The sequence below is a fragment of the Gopherus flavomarginatus genome, chromosome 1 (genome assembly GCF_025201925.1).
Source record: "Gopherus flavomarginatus isolate rGopFla2 chromosome 1, rGopFla2.mat.asm, whole genome shotgun sequence".
Classification (NCBI taxonomy): domain Eukaryota; kingdom Metazoa; phylum Chordata; order Testudines; family Testudinidae; genus Gopherus; species Gopherus flavomarginatus.
In genome coordinates this window covers 209,573,092-209,590,248 of record NC_066617.1, presented here as the reverse complement: position 1 = coordinate 209,590,248, position 17,157 = coordinate 209,573,092, and the positions used below count along the sequence as shown (strand labels likewise).

General features: G+C 40.4%; 1 protein-coding gene and 1 long non-coding RNA gene across 5 annotated transcripts in view; one reads left to right on the top strand and one right to left on the bottom strand.

The window, feature by feature from the left end:
• SLC37A1 (solute carrier family 37 member 1) overlaps positions 1-17,157 on the bottom strand; it is a 54,190-nt gene that overhangs the window by 16,965 nt on the left and 20,068 nt on the right. For all 4 annotated transcript variants that reach the window (XM_050936592.1, XM_050936594.1, XM_050936593.1 and 1 more), the window contains 5 exons: positions 16,776-16,942; positions 14,795-14,832; positions 10,330-10,413; positions 4,702-4,833; positions 946-1,036 (listed from right to left, as the gene is read on the bottom strand). In XM_050936592.1, coding sequence (XP_050792549.1) covers positions 946-1,036; positions 4,702-4,833; positions 10,330-10,413; positions 14,795-14,832; positions 16,776-16,942 — 512 coding nt within the window. The remainder of the gene's footprint in view (positions 1-945; positions 1,037-4,701; positions 4,834-10,329; positions 10,414-14,794; positions 14,833-16,775; positions 16,943-17,157) is intronic.
• Positions 979-9,139, top strand: LOC127043054 (uncharacterized). The gene is made up of 2 exons (XR_007772116.1): positions 979-1,067; positions 8,755-9,139. It is a non-coding gene; the product is annotated as an uncharacterized LOC127043054 (long non-coding RNA).

The window sequence follows — 17,157 nt, the reverse complement described above, 5'->3', positions numbered from 1 at the left end:
AACGGAGCCTGGAGTAAGGAACAGAGCAAAGCCCAGGAACACAGAGAGGCAGAATGACTCCTTGAACTCCCCAGCAAGCAAAGGGACACCCCTGCAACTGGATTATAAACTATACGCAACAAAGACCATGTCTTTGCATGTGTTTGCACAGTGCCTAGCACCGCGGGGCATTTGAGTGCTACTGCAACGTAGGGTGGGACATTCAAAAGCACCTAAGGGAGTTAGATGCCCAACGCCTCTAATGGTGATATAGTAAAACTAATTATATTGTTTTTAAACATTAAAAAAAAAACTTATTAGCTAATCTTCTCCCTTCATCAAACCTATTACCACAAAAGTACTGGTTACTAGGAGGGCATACTGTGGCCTGCCAAAGGATGTAGTGAGTGTCCCTACTGCACACACTTCCCTACAGGCATTCTGCCTGCTTGTCTCTTCTGGTCATGAGGCTGTGGATTTAAAAGCCAGAGGACAGCCCAAAGAATATGAACTTCTTGGGGCAGCATGCCTTCCTCTATGTTCTGTATCGCACACAGCACAGTGATAGTGATGATCTAATAAAATAAACAAATAATAGTAATAAAGTCATTCCTTTGTGCAGCTTATTAAGATCTTTGGGATTGGTCAGGATATAAGGCACCATTATAAATATATGATTATTATAGGGTTTATGCAATTAAATATTTTTGGTGGGTTCTCAAGAGCCAAAGACATCACAAAGACTTGCAATTTTCAGAGAGAAATCAGATTCTTATTTTTGTGGTTGCTATCTCTTAATTCTCTGTACGTATCAATGATATATATAATAAACAGCAGTCTTTCAACTCTACTAGGGCAACCATAGCTTAAAACAAAAGCAGTAACGTTTATTTTCACATGACTAGGCTCATCTTAGGTCATGACACTATCTAACGAAACACTTGTTTTCCTCCCACATATACTTACCTACGTTTGTGATATAGAGTGGAAGCCAGAAAAGGAAAGTATAACTGACTAGTTTAGCAAACAACAAACAGAGAGAGAATTCTATGACTCCCTAAGGAGAGAAAAGAAAAAAGAAGAACAAGGTTAGTACCTAGACATGCATTATTGTTGTTTCTTTGCTTTTGTTAAACCACACCATGCAAGCAATCTCCAAATGGCATCTTAAGCCTTTCTGTCTCAGGAATTTCTCCCTTGAGTCTTCCTGTTCTGAAAGCATGAAGCTTGTGATCAAAGCAGATTGCAGTATTCTACTTGTATATCTTTCTCTCTTCATGTAACTGTACTGAGCTAACCAAAACCAGAATACTAATAAGGACAACTAGAGCTTATAACCACTTCAGAGATTGACAGCGATTTTCTGTCATGTTACATGTATCTTCCCTTTTATAGAACTGATCTGGGTGCACACTGTTGCGACCTGGGGGTGTTTTCCCACCAACTTAAATTGCTCCAGGATTTCACCAATGGTATTTCTTCAAAAAATTCCACACAGCCTATATGGTACATGGTCTCAAAGAGGTGCCTAGTTAGGACTTAGCACAGTAAAAGTGGGTGTTTATTTAACATATAAGTCTCAGTATTCTTTTACCCTATCGCCTTAACCTTACACAGAATTCTCAGCTAAGTTATTATTAAAACATAGCTGACGTGTATTCGACTGCCACATAAACCTGTTCCTGTCAATCCTTCCCCCACCATTTGCCATCTTCTGGCAGCAGTTTGGGGTTTTACACAGTTTTAAGTCCTTGCTGTTATGCTACTCCTGCAAGTGTCAATATAGATTGCTGGAGATTTGCCCCACCACCACCACCACCACCACCACCACCACATTCATGCTTTCTCATTCCCCCCCCACCCCAACACCCTCCCTCCCTCCGCCACCCACTCCTTGCTGTATTTAAAGTGTTATTCATTCCCAACCAGCAAGTGACAAGAGAAGTGAAGGGGAAAGACTCGAGGAGAAGGCAGAAGAGGATATTTTAGATATATATCACCTTGCTGTTGCTGGACAGAATGGGTAGAATCTGGGTAGGAAAATGGGTAAGACTGGGTAGACTCTAAGGCAGGGGTTGGCAACCTTTCAGAAGTGCTGTGCCGAGTCTTCATTTATTCACTCTGATTTAAGGTTTCACGTGCCAGTAATACATTTTAATGGTTTTAGTAGGTGTCTTTCTATAAGTCTATATCATATAACTAAACTATTGTTGTATGTAAAATAAATAAGGCTTTTAAAATGTTTAAGAAGCTTCATTTAAAATTAAATTAAAATGCAGAGCTCCCCCGGACTGGTGACCAGGACCCAGGCCATGTGAGTGCCACTGAAAACCAGCTCGCGTGCCACCTTCGGCACCTGTGCCATAGGTTGCCTACCCCTGCTCTAAGGGTACAGGAGGATAGCATATAGTGCCAGGAACTCTTTCCTACATTCCCACCAGCCCAATATCAGTTCCAGCTGGATTTCATTTGTGTTTCCTTGAGCAGAACTATTACCCTGAATTCAAACACAACCCCCCCCTCCCCTTTTATCCAGCAGCCTGAAAGTTTGAATTCTAAGATGCTCCTCTACATAAGCCATGAAATGTGCTTTCAAATTAGGAGCTTTTGAAAATGACAATTATAATTTATGAACCTACTACTGATGGAAGTCATTTACCTGAAGAAGTGATGCCATTTGTGACACTGGTCCAAATTAAATCCTACTGTAAGCAAGTACAACTGTATTGACTTCTGTGGCGTTATAGTCTGCTTACACCAGGGTAGAGCATGGTCCACTAACTCTATGGAAGATGTAGCTAGGAGACTAGGTAGGAGTTTCCATCACATTTTAACAATTGCTGAATTAATTTTTCAATTTAACACTTAAACAACATAGACAGCCAATTAATGCAGTGAAGCCCTGGTGTAATCAAGTGCTTTTCTTTAACAGATATAATACTATTAATATTTCATAATGTACCTCTGGCACATGGCTCACCAGGGTAAGCATCCTGGTGGGCTGGACCAGTTTGTTTACCGGCCGCATCGGCAGGTTCGGCCGATCGCGGCTCCCACTGGCCGCAGTTCACCGCTCCAGGCCACATGGGGGCGGTGGGAAGCCGCGGCCAGCGCATCCCTCGCCCACACCACTTCCCGCAGCCCCCAGTGGGAGCCGCGATCGGCCGAACCTGCTGATGCGGCAGGTAAACAAACTGGCCCGGCCCGCCAGGGTGCTTACCCTGGCGAGATGCGTTCCAGAGGTTGCTGACCCCTGATATACATCAGTACAACTACTCCAAATATAAGGACAAATACACATACAACAGAGGGGTAATGGGCTATAGAATTTTATATTATACACCAAATTCATATAGCTCAACTTCAAACTTCCACTTCAAATCCACTCACCAAAAAGCAAAACCAAAACACATCTGACAAAAAAAGCACATGTACTGAAGTTCAGCTTGCTCATACTGAATGAAGAGTTCATCCCACTTAAGGATATCACAGAACTGCAGAACCACTGGAACTAAAGCTTGTCAGAAATCAGAACTTTTGTCCTGCAGGAAATGCTGATATTTCAACATTGTTTTTTTGCCTCAAAACAGGATGAAAAGTCAAAATTGCTATATTTTTCAGGGAATGAAAAGTTCCAAAAAATTTTTATTTGGAAACATTTTGTTTTAGTTTGACATTGAACTGCATCTGCCTGAGCTGCCAGTGCCTCATAGGAATTGTAGTTCAGATGCCTCATGTCCCCATTCTCCTCTATGAGCCAGGTTCCCCAGCAAAAACTACATCTTCTATGATACACTATGGCAATTCAGCCAGAAGAGAGACCGAAGAGCATCATGAGAGATGTAGTTTAGCTGAGAAGCCTGACCCAGAGAGTAGAATGAGGAAGACCTGAATTACAACTTCAGTGAAGTACCAGGGTAGCTCAGGTGGTTGCAGATTAAAATTGAAGTGACTCAACACATTCTGATTCTGTTCAATAAACAGAAATATTTTGATTCAGGTCAACTCTACCCCAACAATTTTTTTTTCCAATTTTCCATTGTGAAAAATTTCAGGAAAAATCAGTAATTTTGTAAAAAACTACATTTTTCCATTAAAAAAAATCCCCAAATTAGAAAATTCCAACCAGCTCTAACTGGAACTAGTCAGTTACCTGAGGTTTCAAGAAGCATAAGAAGAGGTGCTATGAAAGGACAGTTCTGTGGCCACCGCAGAAGAGGCTGTAGGTATTTCAGCTACTCCCCCTTCACCCATGACAATTCAAGGTTGCCTCTCTGATCCCTTTATTTCTCTCCCCGCATCCATAAATATTGTCCCATTATGTTAATAATGTCATCAAACTCTTGGGTTCTGAAATGTGTGAGTGCTACCTATACAGCTTAAAACTCCAAGAGCAGGTTTAAACTTGCACTCACTAGCTTTTTGGATGTTTGTAAATTCTAATATGTGATTTATTAATGTATTCAGTTGGCTTATTTGAGCCAAATGTTCCCTTTTTCTGTATCCTCTCTTCTTCTGAATAGGACACCCACTTTGTCTTATACTATATACCCCCTGATTCCCGACATCCAGTCAAAACTCAACCAGACTGAATAGAATACCAGTTTTGAGATGGGAAAACCAACTTTGTCCACTTCTCCATTTAAACTGTATAAAAATCAGAATCCTGTAGGACAAAAGCCAAGTCAACGTAGAGCGGATAAGACTAATCCACGTACTCACAGGTATTTGCAAAGCACCTATGAAGCTTATAGCTGACATTCTAGTTCCACCTTCCCCATTGACTGCCATGTTATGGTTCAGCGGCACCATGCAGTTCTCTCTGTCAGGAAGCAAACACTGCATCGCTGGATCCTACATACAGTTTCCCACCACCACAAAAAGAAAAGTAAATACATTAAGATGTATGTAGTAAACAACCAAGTCATTCACGTCTTATGACTTTACTTTTTGTACTACAGAAAGTGATTCACTGATTCCAAAATCATTAGTGAAAAAAGCACGATTGTTTAGGGCTGCATGCATTTACTTCTGGAGTCAAAGCACTACAGTATCTGTATTGTGAGCAGATTTCAAATTTCAAAACCACTACACATCATAGCATGCCCTGAACGGAACCGAGCTATTGGAAATTGACTTATTTCTTCTACTTTTCAATGGCTTCTCCCCATCCACCATTCAAATGTGGTCTCACTGGTTGGAGTTGAAAACACTTCTTGGTTAACATACTGAAGATATCACTGACATAACCTGGCTTCTATATAAATATTAAGATGATTTTTCAGAATTTATGTCCCTTGTATCTTCACATTCATCAGTTTAAGCAGGGATCATTTGTACTGTTCAGGTATGTATAGCATATGCTTAGTTTTAAAAGACTCATGAGTTTGTTTTGTTCCTCACCTCTAGTTTTCAGTCTTACTCATTCAAGCAGTGACACCTCTGAATTAGATCAATATTATTGAAGGGCTAGATTCTGCTGTTTTACACTGAGCAGTACCTTACTCCACCTGGCTTCAACAGCAATGGCATCAATTGCAGGGGTTGGGGGGAAGAGAGAGCAAATCCTCCCCCGCCACCCCATGCTTTTTGCCCAAAGTTCCATAGCCGACAGAGCAGGGGGGCCATGGCCCAATCATCTTTAAGCAGCTGTCCCATACTAAACAAATACCGCTGCTGTCAGAGAGGTCTGGACCAACACCTCAGCTGTGTAGCTGCATTGCTAATAAAGTTTGACCTGGCCTCCCCTCTGTACACATGAAGGGGTGGCCAGGCCAAGTTTCAGTGAATGGTGTTGCAACCTGGAGCACAGGGCTACCACGCCACTGAAATTTTGGAGGAGTGATGTGGTGACCTGTACAGTAGAGTGCAGGGGAGCCCACCGACAACTCAAACTGGCTCATGCACCATGTGGTAAGGGAGGTGGACACTCCCTGGCTGAGGGAAACCTGGGGTCCCTTCAGGAGCAGGCAGTGGGGAAGGGACCATAATTCGATCATCCTCCCTTGGAAGTGTCTGACTTGGCACCTCTGTCGCGTTAAATTACTATTCAATATGAGTAGGGACTCGAATCCATGCCTAAGTGTGTGAAGCCAATTATCCACATATTTAATTGAACCAAAACCTCTCATGTGCTCCCCTCGTGAATCTTGGGGAAGTTCAAACCTAAATCCAAGATTCACCACTCACTCCTATGCGTGATGACAGAAATTCTGGATACAAAGCTGTCAAGGTCCACTGAAACTATTTTGCCAGCTTGTAAAAATGATAGGTTCAGTAGTTGTAGCAACCCAGTATTTCACCTGCACTCTGTGGCACTGTCACCCTTTAAGATGAGCTAGCAATGCTTCTCTTTTTAGCTGCAAGAGGATTTTAAAGTGCGTTCACCCTTCTTCTAACTATCACACATCTATGTTAAATTTTGGCCAAGAGCTTAATGCTACCACATTTATTTGAATCTAAGCTTGGAAAGGTAAATTGGTACATTATTCGCCCTGTACTTGTGCGGTAGATGGAAAGTGTCTGATTAATATTAAACAAACTGACATGGAGAACAGATATTACAGCTTAAAAATGATGGAACAGATTTGAAAATGATACTTTCTATTGAGTGATTTTGAAATAATCCTATTTACACATTTGTTTTATTTTAAAATGGCAACAAATTACCAGTAGACAATTTCAGTTTTAGATCTTTAAATAACTGAAATACCCTCGATACTGTAGTTTACCATTTGCAATTCAAGCTATCAATCCCAAACACAAAACAAAAACATTGATCAAAATCCCTTCAGTCATTATTCAGGAAAACTTCCTATTGACTTCCACAGGAGCGTTGCTTGAATAAGGGCAAACTAAACCCTGCAGGATACCTGTAAGCACAATAGCCTGATTGAAATCATCTGAGTAAATGCTGCTCATTTCTCAGACAGGTGACTCTAAGCTTACTAATGCAAAGAGATGATAATTCTGAAGTGGAAGTTACCAATACACAACACATATCACCTCTCTTAGCAATTCAAGTTGGAGATATGTATCAATATCTTGGAGTTAAGTGCTAGACCTATATAAGGAAAAAGCAATTTGAGCTTGGCAGGGATAATACTTTTCAGCTTTGTCAGTGAGCGTGAACAGACATATGGTACACTCCTGAGCTCTGAGGAAGGATTTATTATTGCTCAATAGTGTATAATTTTAAGAGGCCAACCTGACATGACAGGTAATGTATCTAGAAACACATTCTGCTTTTATTTGTTGCATATATTGAATATTATTTTTCTTTTTATAGTGTTTAGAGTGGTCAGCTAAGAATCAGTAAGAGCTGCCAATCTAGTATGCTAGGAATTGACTAGTTCTAAAACCACTGAACATCTGCTGTTTGTACGGGTATCAAGAAGCAGAACTATGATAATCTTAGTTTAGCTATAGTGTACCCATTGTAAAAAATATATTCAACCCCACAATTACAGGAGCAAAATTAGATACAGTTACCCTCAACTGGATGGGGAAAGGGCAAGGTCTCAAAAACAGAGCAGAGGCAAACGGAGAGCATTTTTTCCCTGGTTATTTCTCAACATTATGAACAATTAACACAGATAGCAAAGAAAACACATATTAACTCTGACAGATTTGACAGCAAGCACCCCAGTGCAGCTCAGCCAGTGTCCATTTGTCATGATCAAGATGGAACACCTCTCAGGATAAAGTCTCTTTATCCATTCAGTCTATAGCCTCTCTGTACAAACTGACAACAAGAGTGCCAATTACTGAGAATTATGATTAGAGCTGGCAGAGCAAATTACAGCCAACAGTTTATTTTCAAATTTCAGCTCTTTGTGATTATGAATTGTCCAAAAACAGCTTATGAGATTCAAGACTCTTGTCATTATTTTAAAATTATTCAGAGCATAGTACTGGCAAGTAACATCTGGGCTGCAGGTTGTACTCAAACAGTTCACTGTAGACAGTGAATATACTTAGTTCAGAATGGTTTGGTTAATTTTGATTGAACACATAGGTGACTAGGAGAACTGGTTGAAGTATGGTGTGTGGAAAGCTTTCCTGTCTGAAAATATGACTTTGCAATTGAAACTGAATTTTGGGGGGAGAAAATAATCAATTCTAAGAAACATATTTCAATTTTTACCACAGGAAGACGTGAAAACAAAAAAGTGGTTAGATTCACATCAACATTTTGAAATGAAATGAAGATTTCTGTTTTGTTCTGGTCACAAGATATTTCTTTTCTCTGAAGGGACAAATCCAGAATCTGTTTTCTGGTATGAATACCAGTACTCATTTACAAATGTAAAGTTTGCTCCTGTCAATAACTTCTAATAGATTAAAATCCTTTCTGTTTCCATGAATATTCCTGCAAGTAAACTCACTGGCCATGACGGGAGCAAACACAGTGGAAGCAGTTTAAGAATGAGTAATCTCAGAATTTTTGGCAGTATTTACCAAGGGCTAGTTTTTTTTGTATGTTTCTCTCCACAGAAAATTAGATGAAGACTAATTAAAAAAAAAAAGTCTATATGACAAACAAGCAACTGAATAACCACCTACCACCTGTAGAAAACCTTTAAAAAATGGTCTTCAGGTGATATTCAGAGCTGTACTTCGCCAAAGAAATGAAATGTTACGTTGTCCAGTATCATGAATACCGCACTCAATTCTCATTTTCAGAAGGATTGTTTCAAACAAAGGGCCAGCAAAGTTCAGTAAATAAGTATGTACAATGGGGAGATAGAATAACTCTATTCCTTTTCTCTATAGAAGTTCTCAGCATCGAGGGTGGAAAGAGGTGCCTCCCAACCAAGTGTTCAGTCTCCACGCTGAAGTCCAACCACTCAAAAAAAGTTAGCTATTTTGCACACAAATAACTAACCATTTCACACACAAAAATCAGAGGGCTAAACTGTGGCCAACGCCTGCACAGAAGGGAGAGGGAGCATGGACTCTGCCTCCCATGAGAGGCCCCCATAATGGACCTCCAGAATCATAAGTCCCTGCACTCAGGGGAGTGCAGGTGTTGCTAACAAGTGCCAGCAACAAGACAAAAGTGGAGAAGGCAGAATCATGCCTTTGAAGTGCATCTGAAGAAGTGGGTTCTTTACTCATGAAAGCTTATGCCCAAATAAATATGTTAGTCTTTAAGGTGCCACCGGACTCTTTGTTGTTTATGTGAATACAGAGTAACATGGCTACCCCTCTGATACTTGAAATCATGCCTCTGTTTCTCCACCACACAAACCAGGAGAGCTTGTTAGCTATGTGATGGAGTCTATTTGGCACCGTAACAGGATGTAACAAATTACTCCTCTCCTGCAGGGAGCTCCAGGAGCCATTTTGTTCCCCTGGAGTGGTTCAGCTGAACATCAAGCCTTATTACAGACTCTGCCTATCAGGCATAACTCAGGCCTTCACCCACGAAATCATGCTCCAATATATCTGTTAGTCTATAAGGTGCCACAGGACTCTTTGCTGCTTTTACAGATCCAGACTAACACGGCTACCCCTCTGATACTTGACATCATGGAGGATAGGTCCATCAATGGCTATTAGCCAGGATGGGCAGGGATAGTGTCCCTAGTCTCTGCTTTTACTATCCTCCATGAATTTGTCTAGCTCTTTTTTGAACCCTGTTATGTTCTTGGCCTTCACAATATATTTAGTAAACAAAGGGATGCAGAGTGAAAGGTATCTAAGTTTTGGTTATTTTTGTCTTGTAGTGTACAGCACATTACTTTGCTCTCCTAAATGAAACTCAGGGATGCAATTATTGCAGAGATTAGATCCTAACATTGTAGTTGTGACCAAAGGTCTTCCAAATTTGGGGATGTTTTTGATCCAGGCTATCGGTTTATGCTCATCCCCCTATCACTACTGTGAATTTTGCTCACATTGCTCTCACTACTCTTCCCCTTCTTTTAAAATTAAAATTTTCATTTCTGAAGAACTCAAAGTGTACCACAGAAATGATGCAACTGGTTTTGTAGGTGAGGACAATAGGGCACAGAAGTTGTTAAATATGTCATTGTTTTTAGGAAGCAGTAAATCTCCAGCCGAAAGCAAAACAACACTAAGGGGACATTACAGTACAGAATAAATTAAGGGGAAGATTTTCATATGCATAAAGGACAGTCAGTCACCCAGCTGTCTTTTGTGTCTTTGAAAAATCTCCCCTAAAACACTGTTTTACAGTAAGTTGAAATATTTTTATATTTATATTTTTCTATAAGATCTTTAGCAGATTGAAACATTCATGGATAAAGCCATTTTCATTTGAAAGATTCTATCTGAGCTTAGAAAATCTCACATACAATTTTAACTTAAGACATTTAATTTTACCTGAAGTTTGTCAGTTTCTTTAAGATTTAAGGTTGGCTTATGGACTCCAAATTTATTTGTACCATTCATGTAGGACTTTGAGCTCTGAAAAACAATTTAAAAAAAGCACTACTTTTAAAGAAGTCACTGATGCTAGAAGTAGGTTTAGACCCTACTTTTACATACCAAAGATCTATGTTCATCACACCTCAGCTGCAAAGCCAAATGGAAAAACTTATGGTTTGATGACTGTACATTCTAGTTATTTTAAATTCAGGTAGAGCTCTGTAAATCTTGCAAAATGTGAAAGAGAAATCACTTTTCTCTATTCTCATTTCAAATTGTGCTGTATACAGGAGCGGCACAGGAAATTCAGATTTTGAGCTCATTCTACTTAATGGCTTTGACATTTTTCACTACAAAATCCACATTTTATAACAATACTTTAATCACAATTAGACTTCCTAAACTGATCCATTTATTTCAGAGGCTGCTATTAAGGAACAATTTCTCTCCTCCTCCCTCCCCACTGAATATAAAGGTTTCTCACATTCTCTTATAAATATTCATTCTAGCTGTCTGAGCCCAGGAAGGGGGCACTACAGTTGTAGTTGTGGTCTTTGGGGTACGCCTCCCGCCATGAGGATCTGATCCTATCTATCTTTTCTATCCTTTGTGGTCTTCTCAGGCCCCCAATTGGAACAGATCTAAAATAGATGCTTTCTTGTAAATATAGCCACTCATTTGCATGTACAGTTGCACATCAGTGCATGCTGAAATTGCATTCTTTGAAAAATGTCACCATATGACACTATCTAAAAAGATTTGCCATTGATATGAAGTGTGTAGGTTGGGTAGCTTACATGTAAACCTTAAATGTATATTCACCACCAGGTAGAGAGAACATGGGGCTGTGTTCAGTTGGGTATAACATTAGAGGAGCAGAAGGAGGCACTAAACTTTACAAAGTGCCTTAGTACATCCCGAATGCTATGTAAAAAATAAATATAGTCAGAAAAGCATGCCCTGTCCATATCTGAAGTCTTAATTTAAAAGGAAATATAGACAAAATTTGCCCTAGATAAAGTGTATGGATGCATATTTTTGTTGTTCTTTACTTGTTCATTCCTCTAGTGCAGAAAATTTATGGAGGGATGAGGATAAATTATGTATAATCCATAAAAGATAAAGTGCAATCAAAGACTGAAGTAATCATCTTTGATGGGCCCAAGTCCAAAAACAAAGGTTCTGCAAAATACATACTAGAAATGGTCTTACTGACAAGAAGAGTCGTGTTGGGAAGTGAATTACAATGATCTAGCAGAAAGAAAATCTATTATCTGAGGAAAGACCAGCTATATCTTTATCTAAAGGTTAAGAAGAGAAAAAGTGGAAGACTTTTTTTCCCCATTTCACTGTTTAAATGTAATATACTCTGGTAAAGAGGAAAAAGTCTGGAGATGAGAACTAGACCGAGCAGCTACTTATTAAATATTTACACTTTATCTTCTGGAGAGAAGTAAGAAGTTGAAAAGTCTGGAGGCTTCCAGATATGGAAGAACTTTACTACAAGAATTCTTAAAAGAACTGATATTTCCACAGAAAGGAAAAGCTATGTTAAAGAGTTCTTAGAACAAAAGAATTTCAACATGTTCATGCACATTGATCAGCTGGGACGACAAGCTGCAGGGTTGCAAGATTAGCGAACAAGAGATTAGAGTAGAAGCAATGAAAAAGAAGATACCAAATCTTCACTTAAGTTTTACATTTCTTTCCCTATTTCAAATGCCATTAAACCTGACCTCTACTGTCACTTATCAAATTCCTTTATTGCAGATTGCATAGACTGCTTGAATTATAGCATTAGTGGGGAGTAGATCTCTGTGGAAAGCTTAGACAAAAACTCCACTTCTGGCATTTACACCAGACTCTGAAATATTTTGAAACACATTTCAGATGTACAAGTACACCTCTGCCTCAATATAATGTGACTCGATATAACACGGTAAAGCAATGCCCAGGGAGGGGAGGTGGGGGCAGCTGCGTGCTCTGGTGGATCAAATGCAGTTTGATATAACGCGGTTTCACCTACAACATGGTAGATTTTTTGGCTCCCGAGGACAGCGTTATATTGAGGTAGAGGTGTACACAAACCAAGATAAAATGCCCAAAGCACTTAAGTGCACCTTCTATTTTTGGGATTGTTGAAAAACTTAATTTAAAATGAAATTATCTTCATGAGTGTGTTTCCAGTTAGAACTTCTTTCTTAAACACAGAAAAGCCAAATACAAGTGACAATGTGTATCCTGAGCAATCTGTGGAGAAAGTCGGAGTTGGGTGTTTTAGGTTCTGTTCCAGTCTCTGCCACTGACTTGGGAGGAAAAATGATCAATTTTTGCACAGCTTGTAACTTACAGCGTAGTCACTTAAAAGTATGGAGGGAACTGGGCTCCCTGTGAGACTTCAAATTATGGGGGACATGAAAAAAAAAATCACCAGACCAGCTCACAGATGGTGCCTTAGATTTACTCTCTGTGAGGAACTACTCCTCATGGTAACTTTTCACGTTTGTATTGCTTCATCTGCAATTAGAAGATTGTCTCTGCTCTGCTTAGATTCAAGTATACTCTTGAATTACTATTTGCAAAAAATGTTTTAAAAATTTTCAAGGGGACCCATGCCACATGGGAATTTGCTTCTCGGAAGGACTGAAAACAAATTGGGAGCTGGAATTTTATGCCTTCCTGCAAATTCTGTAGCTAGTCGAGCAGGGCCAAGGTTTTTGTTTCAAGTGATGGCACTGTCTGTTTATTGTCCTAATACCTTAGCTGTATCCTCTCAGTTGTCATTCAGCTACACCTCAGCAATCAGATTTGTTACTCAATATTCTATTAATTGGTTTAACTTCTACACATTAATCCTGTGGTGAATGCAGGAGAGTGCACTGAAGTTAACAGGAGTTGAAGGTACTCTGTACTTTTCGGACCTCAAAATTTTAAATTTGAGATATTCCCACATTCAAACATCATGTGACTTGCTAGGATTTACTGAACTCTTGGCAAATTTTGCATTCTAGAGCTATTTCTGAGTGAAGTCTAGGAGAGAAATGTGTTTAAAACCTTCTATGGGATTGCAAATAAGAATCTGTGGGAGGGAGTGATGCTTTATGCTCCAGAGAGCAAGGTTTCCATGGAAACAGTAGGTCAAATGCATCAGACAATGAGGCTGGGTGTGGGGCAATTATTTTGCTGATATTCATGAGAAGTCAATGACCTTTTGTTTTTTTGAGGGGAGCGGGGGGGGGGATGGCTGCAAGAAAACAAATCCTCAATTGCATTTTTTTTTTGGTTCAACAGCATCAAGACAGATATAGTTGAAAGTCATTTTTTTTCTTTCATATCAGCTTTTGGTAAGGCAGAAAAGCAATATGCTGTGCAGAGCTCTTTAACAATGCTTTTCATAACAGTGCACTGAAATGAATGGAATACATTTACCTCAGAAAAGCTTAGTGGCAAATTCTGAGATCTATCTTTCTTTCCAGCAACTGTATGAAGTGATTGAAACATTCACCAGGATGTTTCTCAATAGGTAGCAAATAAATACTTAAGAAAAATATCTTCCAGCTCAAACTATCTATGAGTCAATCCAGTAAGAGAATTGCTTGTATTTAAAAAATAAGAAAGAAAGAAATGGAAAATATAGACAGTACAGTATTTTCTGAAATCAGGTGACCAAAATATGTGATAAAGTCAAAAACATATGCTTGAGAAAATGGCAATTAAAATGATCAGAAATTTTATAGCAGGAGAGATTGAAAATATTAAAGATTATGTCCTTTAGAGAGGAGAATAGTAAGAGGATAAGAGAAAGCAGTACAAGAAATAATACACGCTACAGAGAAGGCCAATCTACCGTAAATTACCATAGAAGAACAAGACTGCATGGAAAATTAAGAAAGTCAATATATTCAAAACAGACAGACACAGGACATTTTCTTTCAATGTACAATTCATCTTTGGGACTCATTGCCAAAGAATATCATTAAGGCAAATGATATAGACCCAAATCATTCCTTACCCCAGTGAAATCTGGGGGCAGGAGAAAAATATATCTACATGAGGATCCTGTTGTGGAGATCTTCCCCTTCAAACTGTTCCTTATGCTAATTTAAACAAAATAAAAACATCATTTTTAAATTAAAAAAAAACCCCTCAAAACTCCAATTTTTATTCCCACTCCTCCCTCCGCAGCAAACCGAATGAATAATACTTGAATTCCACTACAAAACCAACACATTACATTATCACAAGCCCTACCACCAAGCTTAATTCATTTACCTGACAGGTATTACAGCCTCTCGTTGTTCAAATGTATACCAGAAGGCTAGTTTCATACTGTAAGTACCAAATGATGTCCTATTTATCCATTAAAAAAATAAAAGTAACATGAAATATAACAATAAATATTACAATAATGTTCACTTACACTGGATGGTTTGCAAGCGCAACTGAAATCTTTAGGCTCTGAAATACAACAAAACATCAATTAATCAAACATAAGGAATCATTCTCCTAAAACCCTGCTGATATTCATGCCTGGTCTGCACTTAGAAAAGTTGCTATAACGGTATAACTATGCCTGATAGGGAGTATGATTTTTTTTTTTAAACTGATGCAGTTATATCAGTATAAGCCTTAGCACAGATGCACTATACTGGCATACAGATGCCTTATACTGGTAAAGTTTATTTTGCTCCCTGAGCCCACATAAGCTACTTTTGTAAAGCAGTTCTATACTGATAGAATTGCCTCCAAACTGCATGCATGTGCACACGTGCACATTCTTGCTGCTTTAAACCATAATTAAGGCAGTAAAACTTTCTGGTACAGTCTAGCCCAGACGTGGGCAAACTATAGCCTGCAGGACCGTTCTGCCTAGCCCCTGAGCCTCTGGCCAGGGAGCCTAGTCCCCAGCCCCTCCTCCACTGTCCCTCCTCCCCCACAGCCACGTCAGCTGCCCTCTGGCCTGCCGCTCCCACTGGGCAGCGTGGGGAGCGCAGCTGGCTCTGGCCGGGTGTCGCAGTTGCGAGCTCCTGCTGCTGGTAAGGAGGTGGGGAGGGAGGAGATGGGGGTTGGGTAAGAGAGTGGAGGGGTCTGGGGGGGCAGTCAGGGAGGAGGGGGCGGCTGGATGGGGCAGAGGTTCTGGGGGGGTGGTCAGGGGATGGAGAACAGGAAGGTTTGGGAGTGGGAGTCCCGGAGAGCCTGTTAGGGGGTGGGGATGTGGATGGGGTTGGGAAGGCAGTCAGGGGACAGGGAGCGGGGGGTTGAATAAGAGGGTGGGATCCCGGGGGGCAGTTATGGGCTGGGGTTCCTGGGAGGGGGTGGTCAGGGGAGGAGGAGCAGAGGACAGTTGGATAGGGGGTGGGAGTCCCGGGGGGGGTGCTGTCAGGGGGCAGAGGTGTGGATAGGGGTCAGGGCAGTCAGAGGACAGGGAGCAGGGGGCTTGGATAGGGGCAGGGGTCCCGGGAGGGAGTGGTCAGGGGACAAGGAGCAGGGGGATTGGATGGGGGCAGGAAGTGGGAGAGGGTGGATAGGGGGAGGGGGCCAGGCTGTTTGGGGAGGCACAGCCTTCCCTGCCCAGCCCTCCATACAGTTGCACAAACCCAATGTGGCCCTCAGGCCAAAAAGTTTGCCCACCCCTGGTCTAGCCCCAAATGAAAAAAAAATACCCACATTCATTTTGACCTACAGATATATTTGTTTCTTTTTTTTAATATTCAGCCCACAGACAAAGAGCACAATTAAGTTATTTTCAGTCAGACACAATGCATATGAAGTCAAGTGAAGATGTCATAGGTTATCAGAGTACGAAAACCCTGATTCCCCGATCCATATGCGGAGTCTGACCCTTGCTTCACAAGTAGACTCACTGAAGTCAAGTGAAGATACAAGATCAAGAGGATGTGGTTTGGGGTGAAGTAGGACAAATACATTCTGGTAGGGTATATTATACCTTTGCTGCCTTAAGATCATGTTGCTGCAATCACTCCACATGGTGCTCTACCTTAAGACCACTCAGAAACAAGAACTAGTGCAGGATGCCATGGCCAGCTTAAGTAGAGGTCCTGATCAGGAGCACATTACACCCATGCTCCATGATTTGTACTAGTTCCCAATACATTTCAGAGTGGAATTCAAGGACTTGGTGTTAACTTGTAATGCTCTAAATGGGTTAAAAACCAGTTATCTGAGAGCTTGTCTTCCTCCTCAGGCCAGAGTTGGGCTATAAATGAGCGAGCTGCTGGCAGGGGATCAGACTAGGACTTTGCAACTGCCCCTTTAGAATGACACATCTTGACCTTCTGAACATGTGGATTTTAATCTGTGTAATGGGGGTTCCCAGCATAGGATGGGCAACTACACAGTTTTGTATAAATCAAAATAAAAATAAGGAAATATATACTTACGTTCAATGAGAAATAGAAAACAAACGATCCCCAGGCAAGCAATTATAACACCAGGAACCACAAAAGACAGACCCCAGCAGGTAGATACCCAGTAACCAGCAATTAAGGATCCTAAGATATTCCCTACGGAAGTGTGAGAATTCCAGATTCCCATGATCAAACCTCTCCTGCATTCAAAAGGATGCTAATTTTAGTTATTCTGCTCAAAAACATTATTAAGTAGCATACAGAATGACAGACAGCAGGTAATCTTTGGCACTGTTGAAGTATTTTGAGTCCTTATCATTCTATAATTGTACATAACCCTTTACACTACTGCCTTTTACCTGACCGTGTCAAAGTACCTAAACATTAATGAATGTATCCTAAGAGCTTCCTTGTG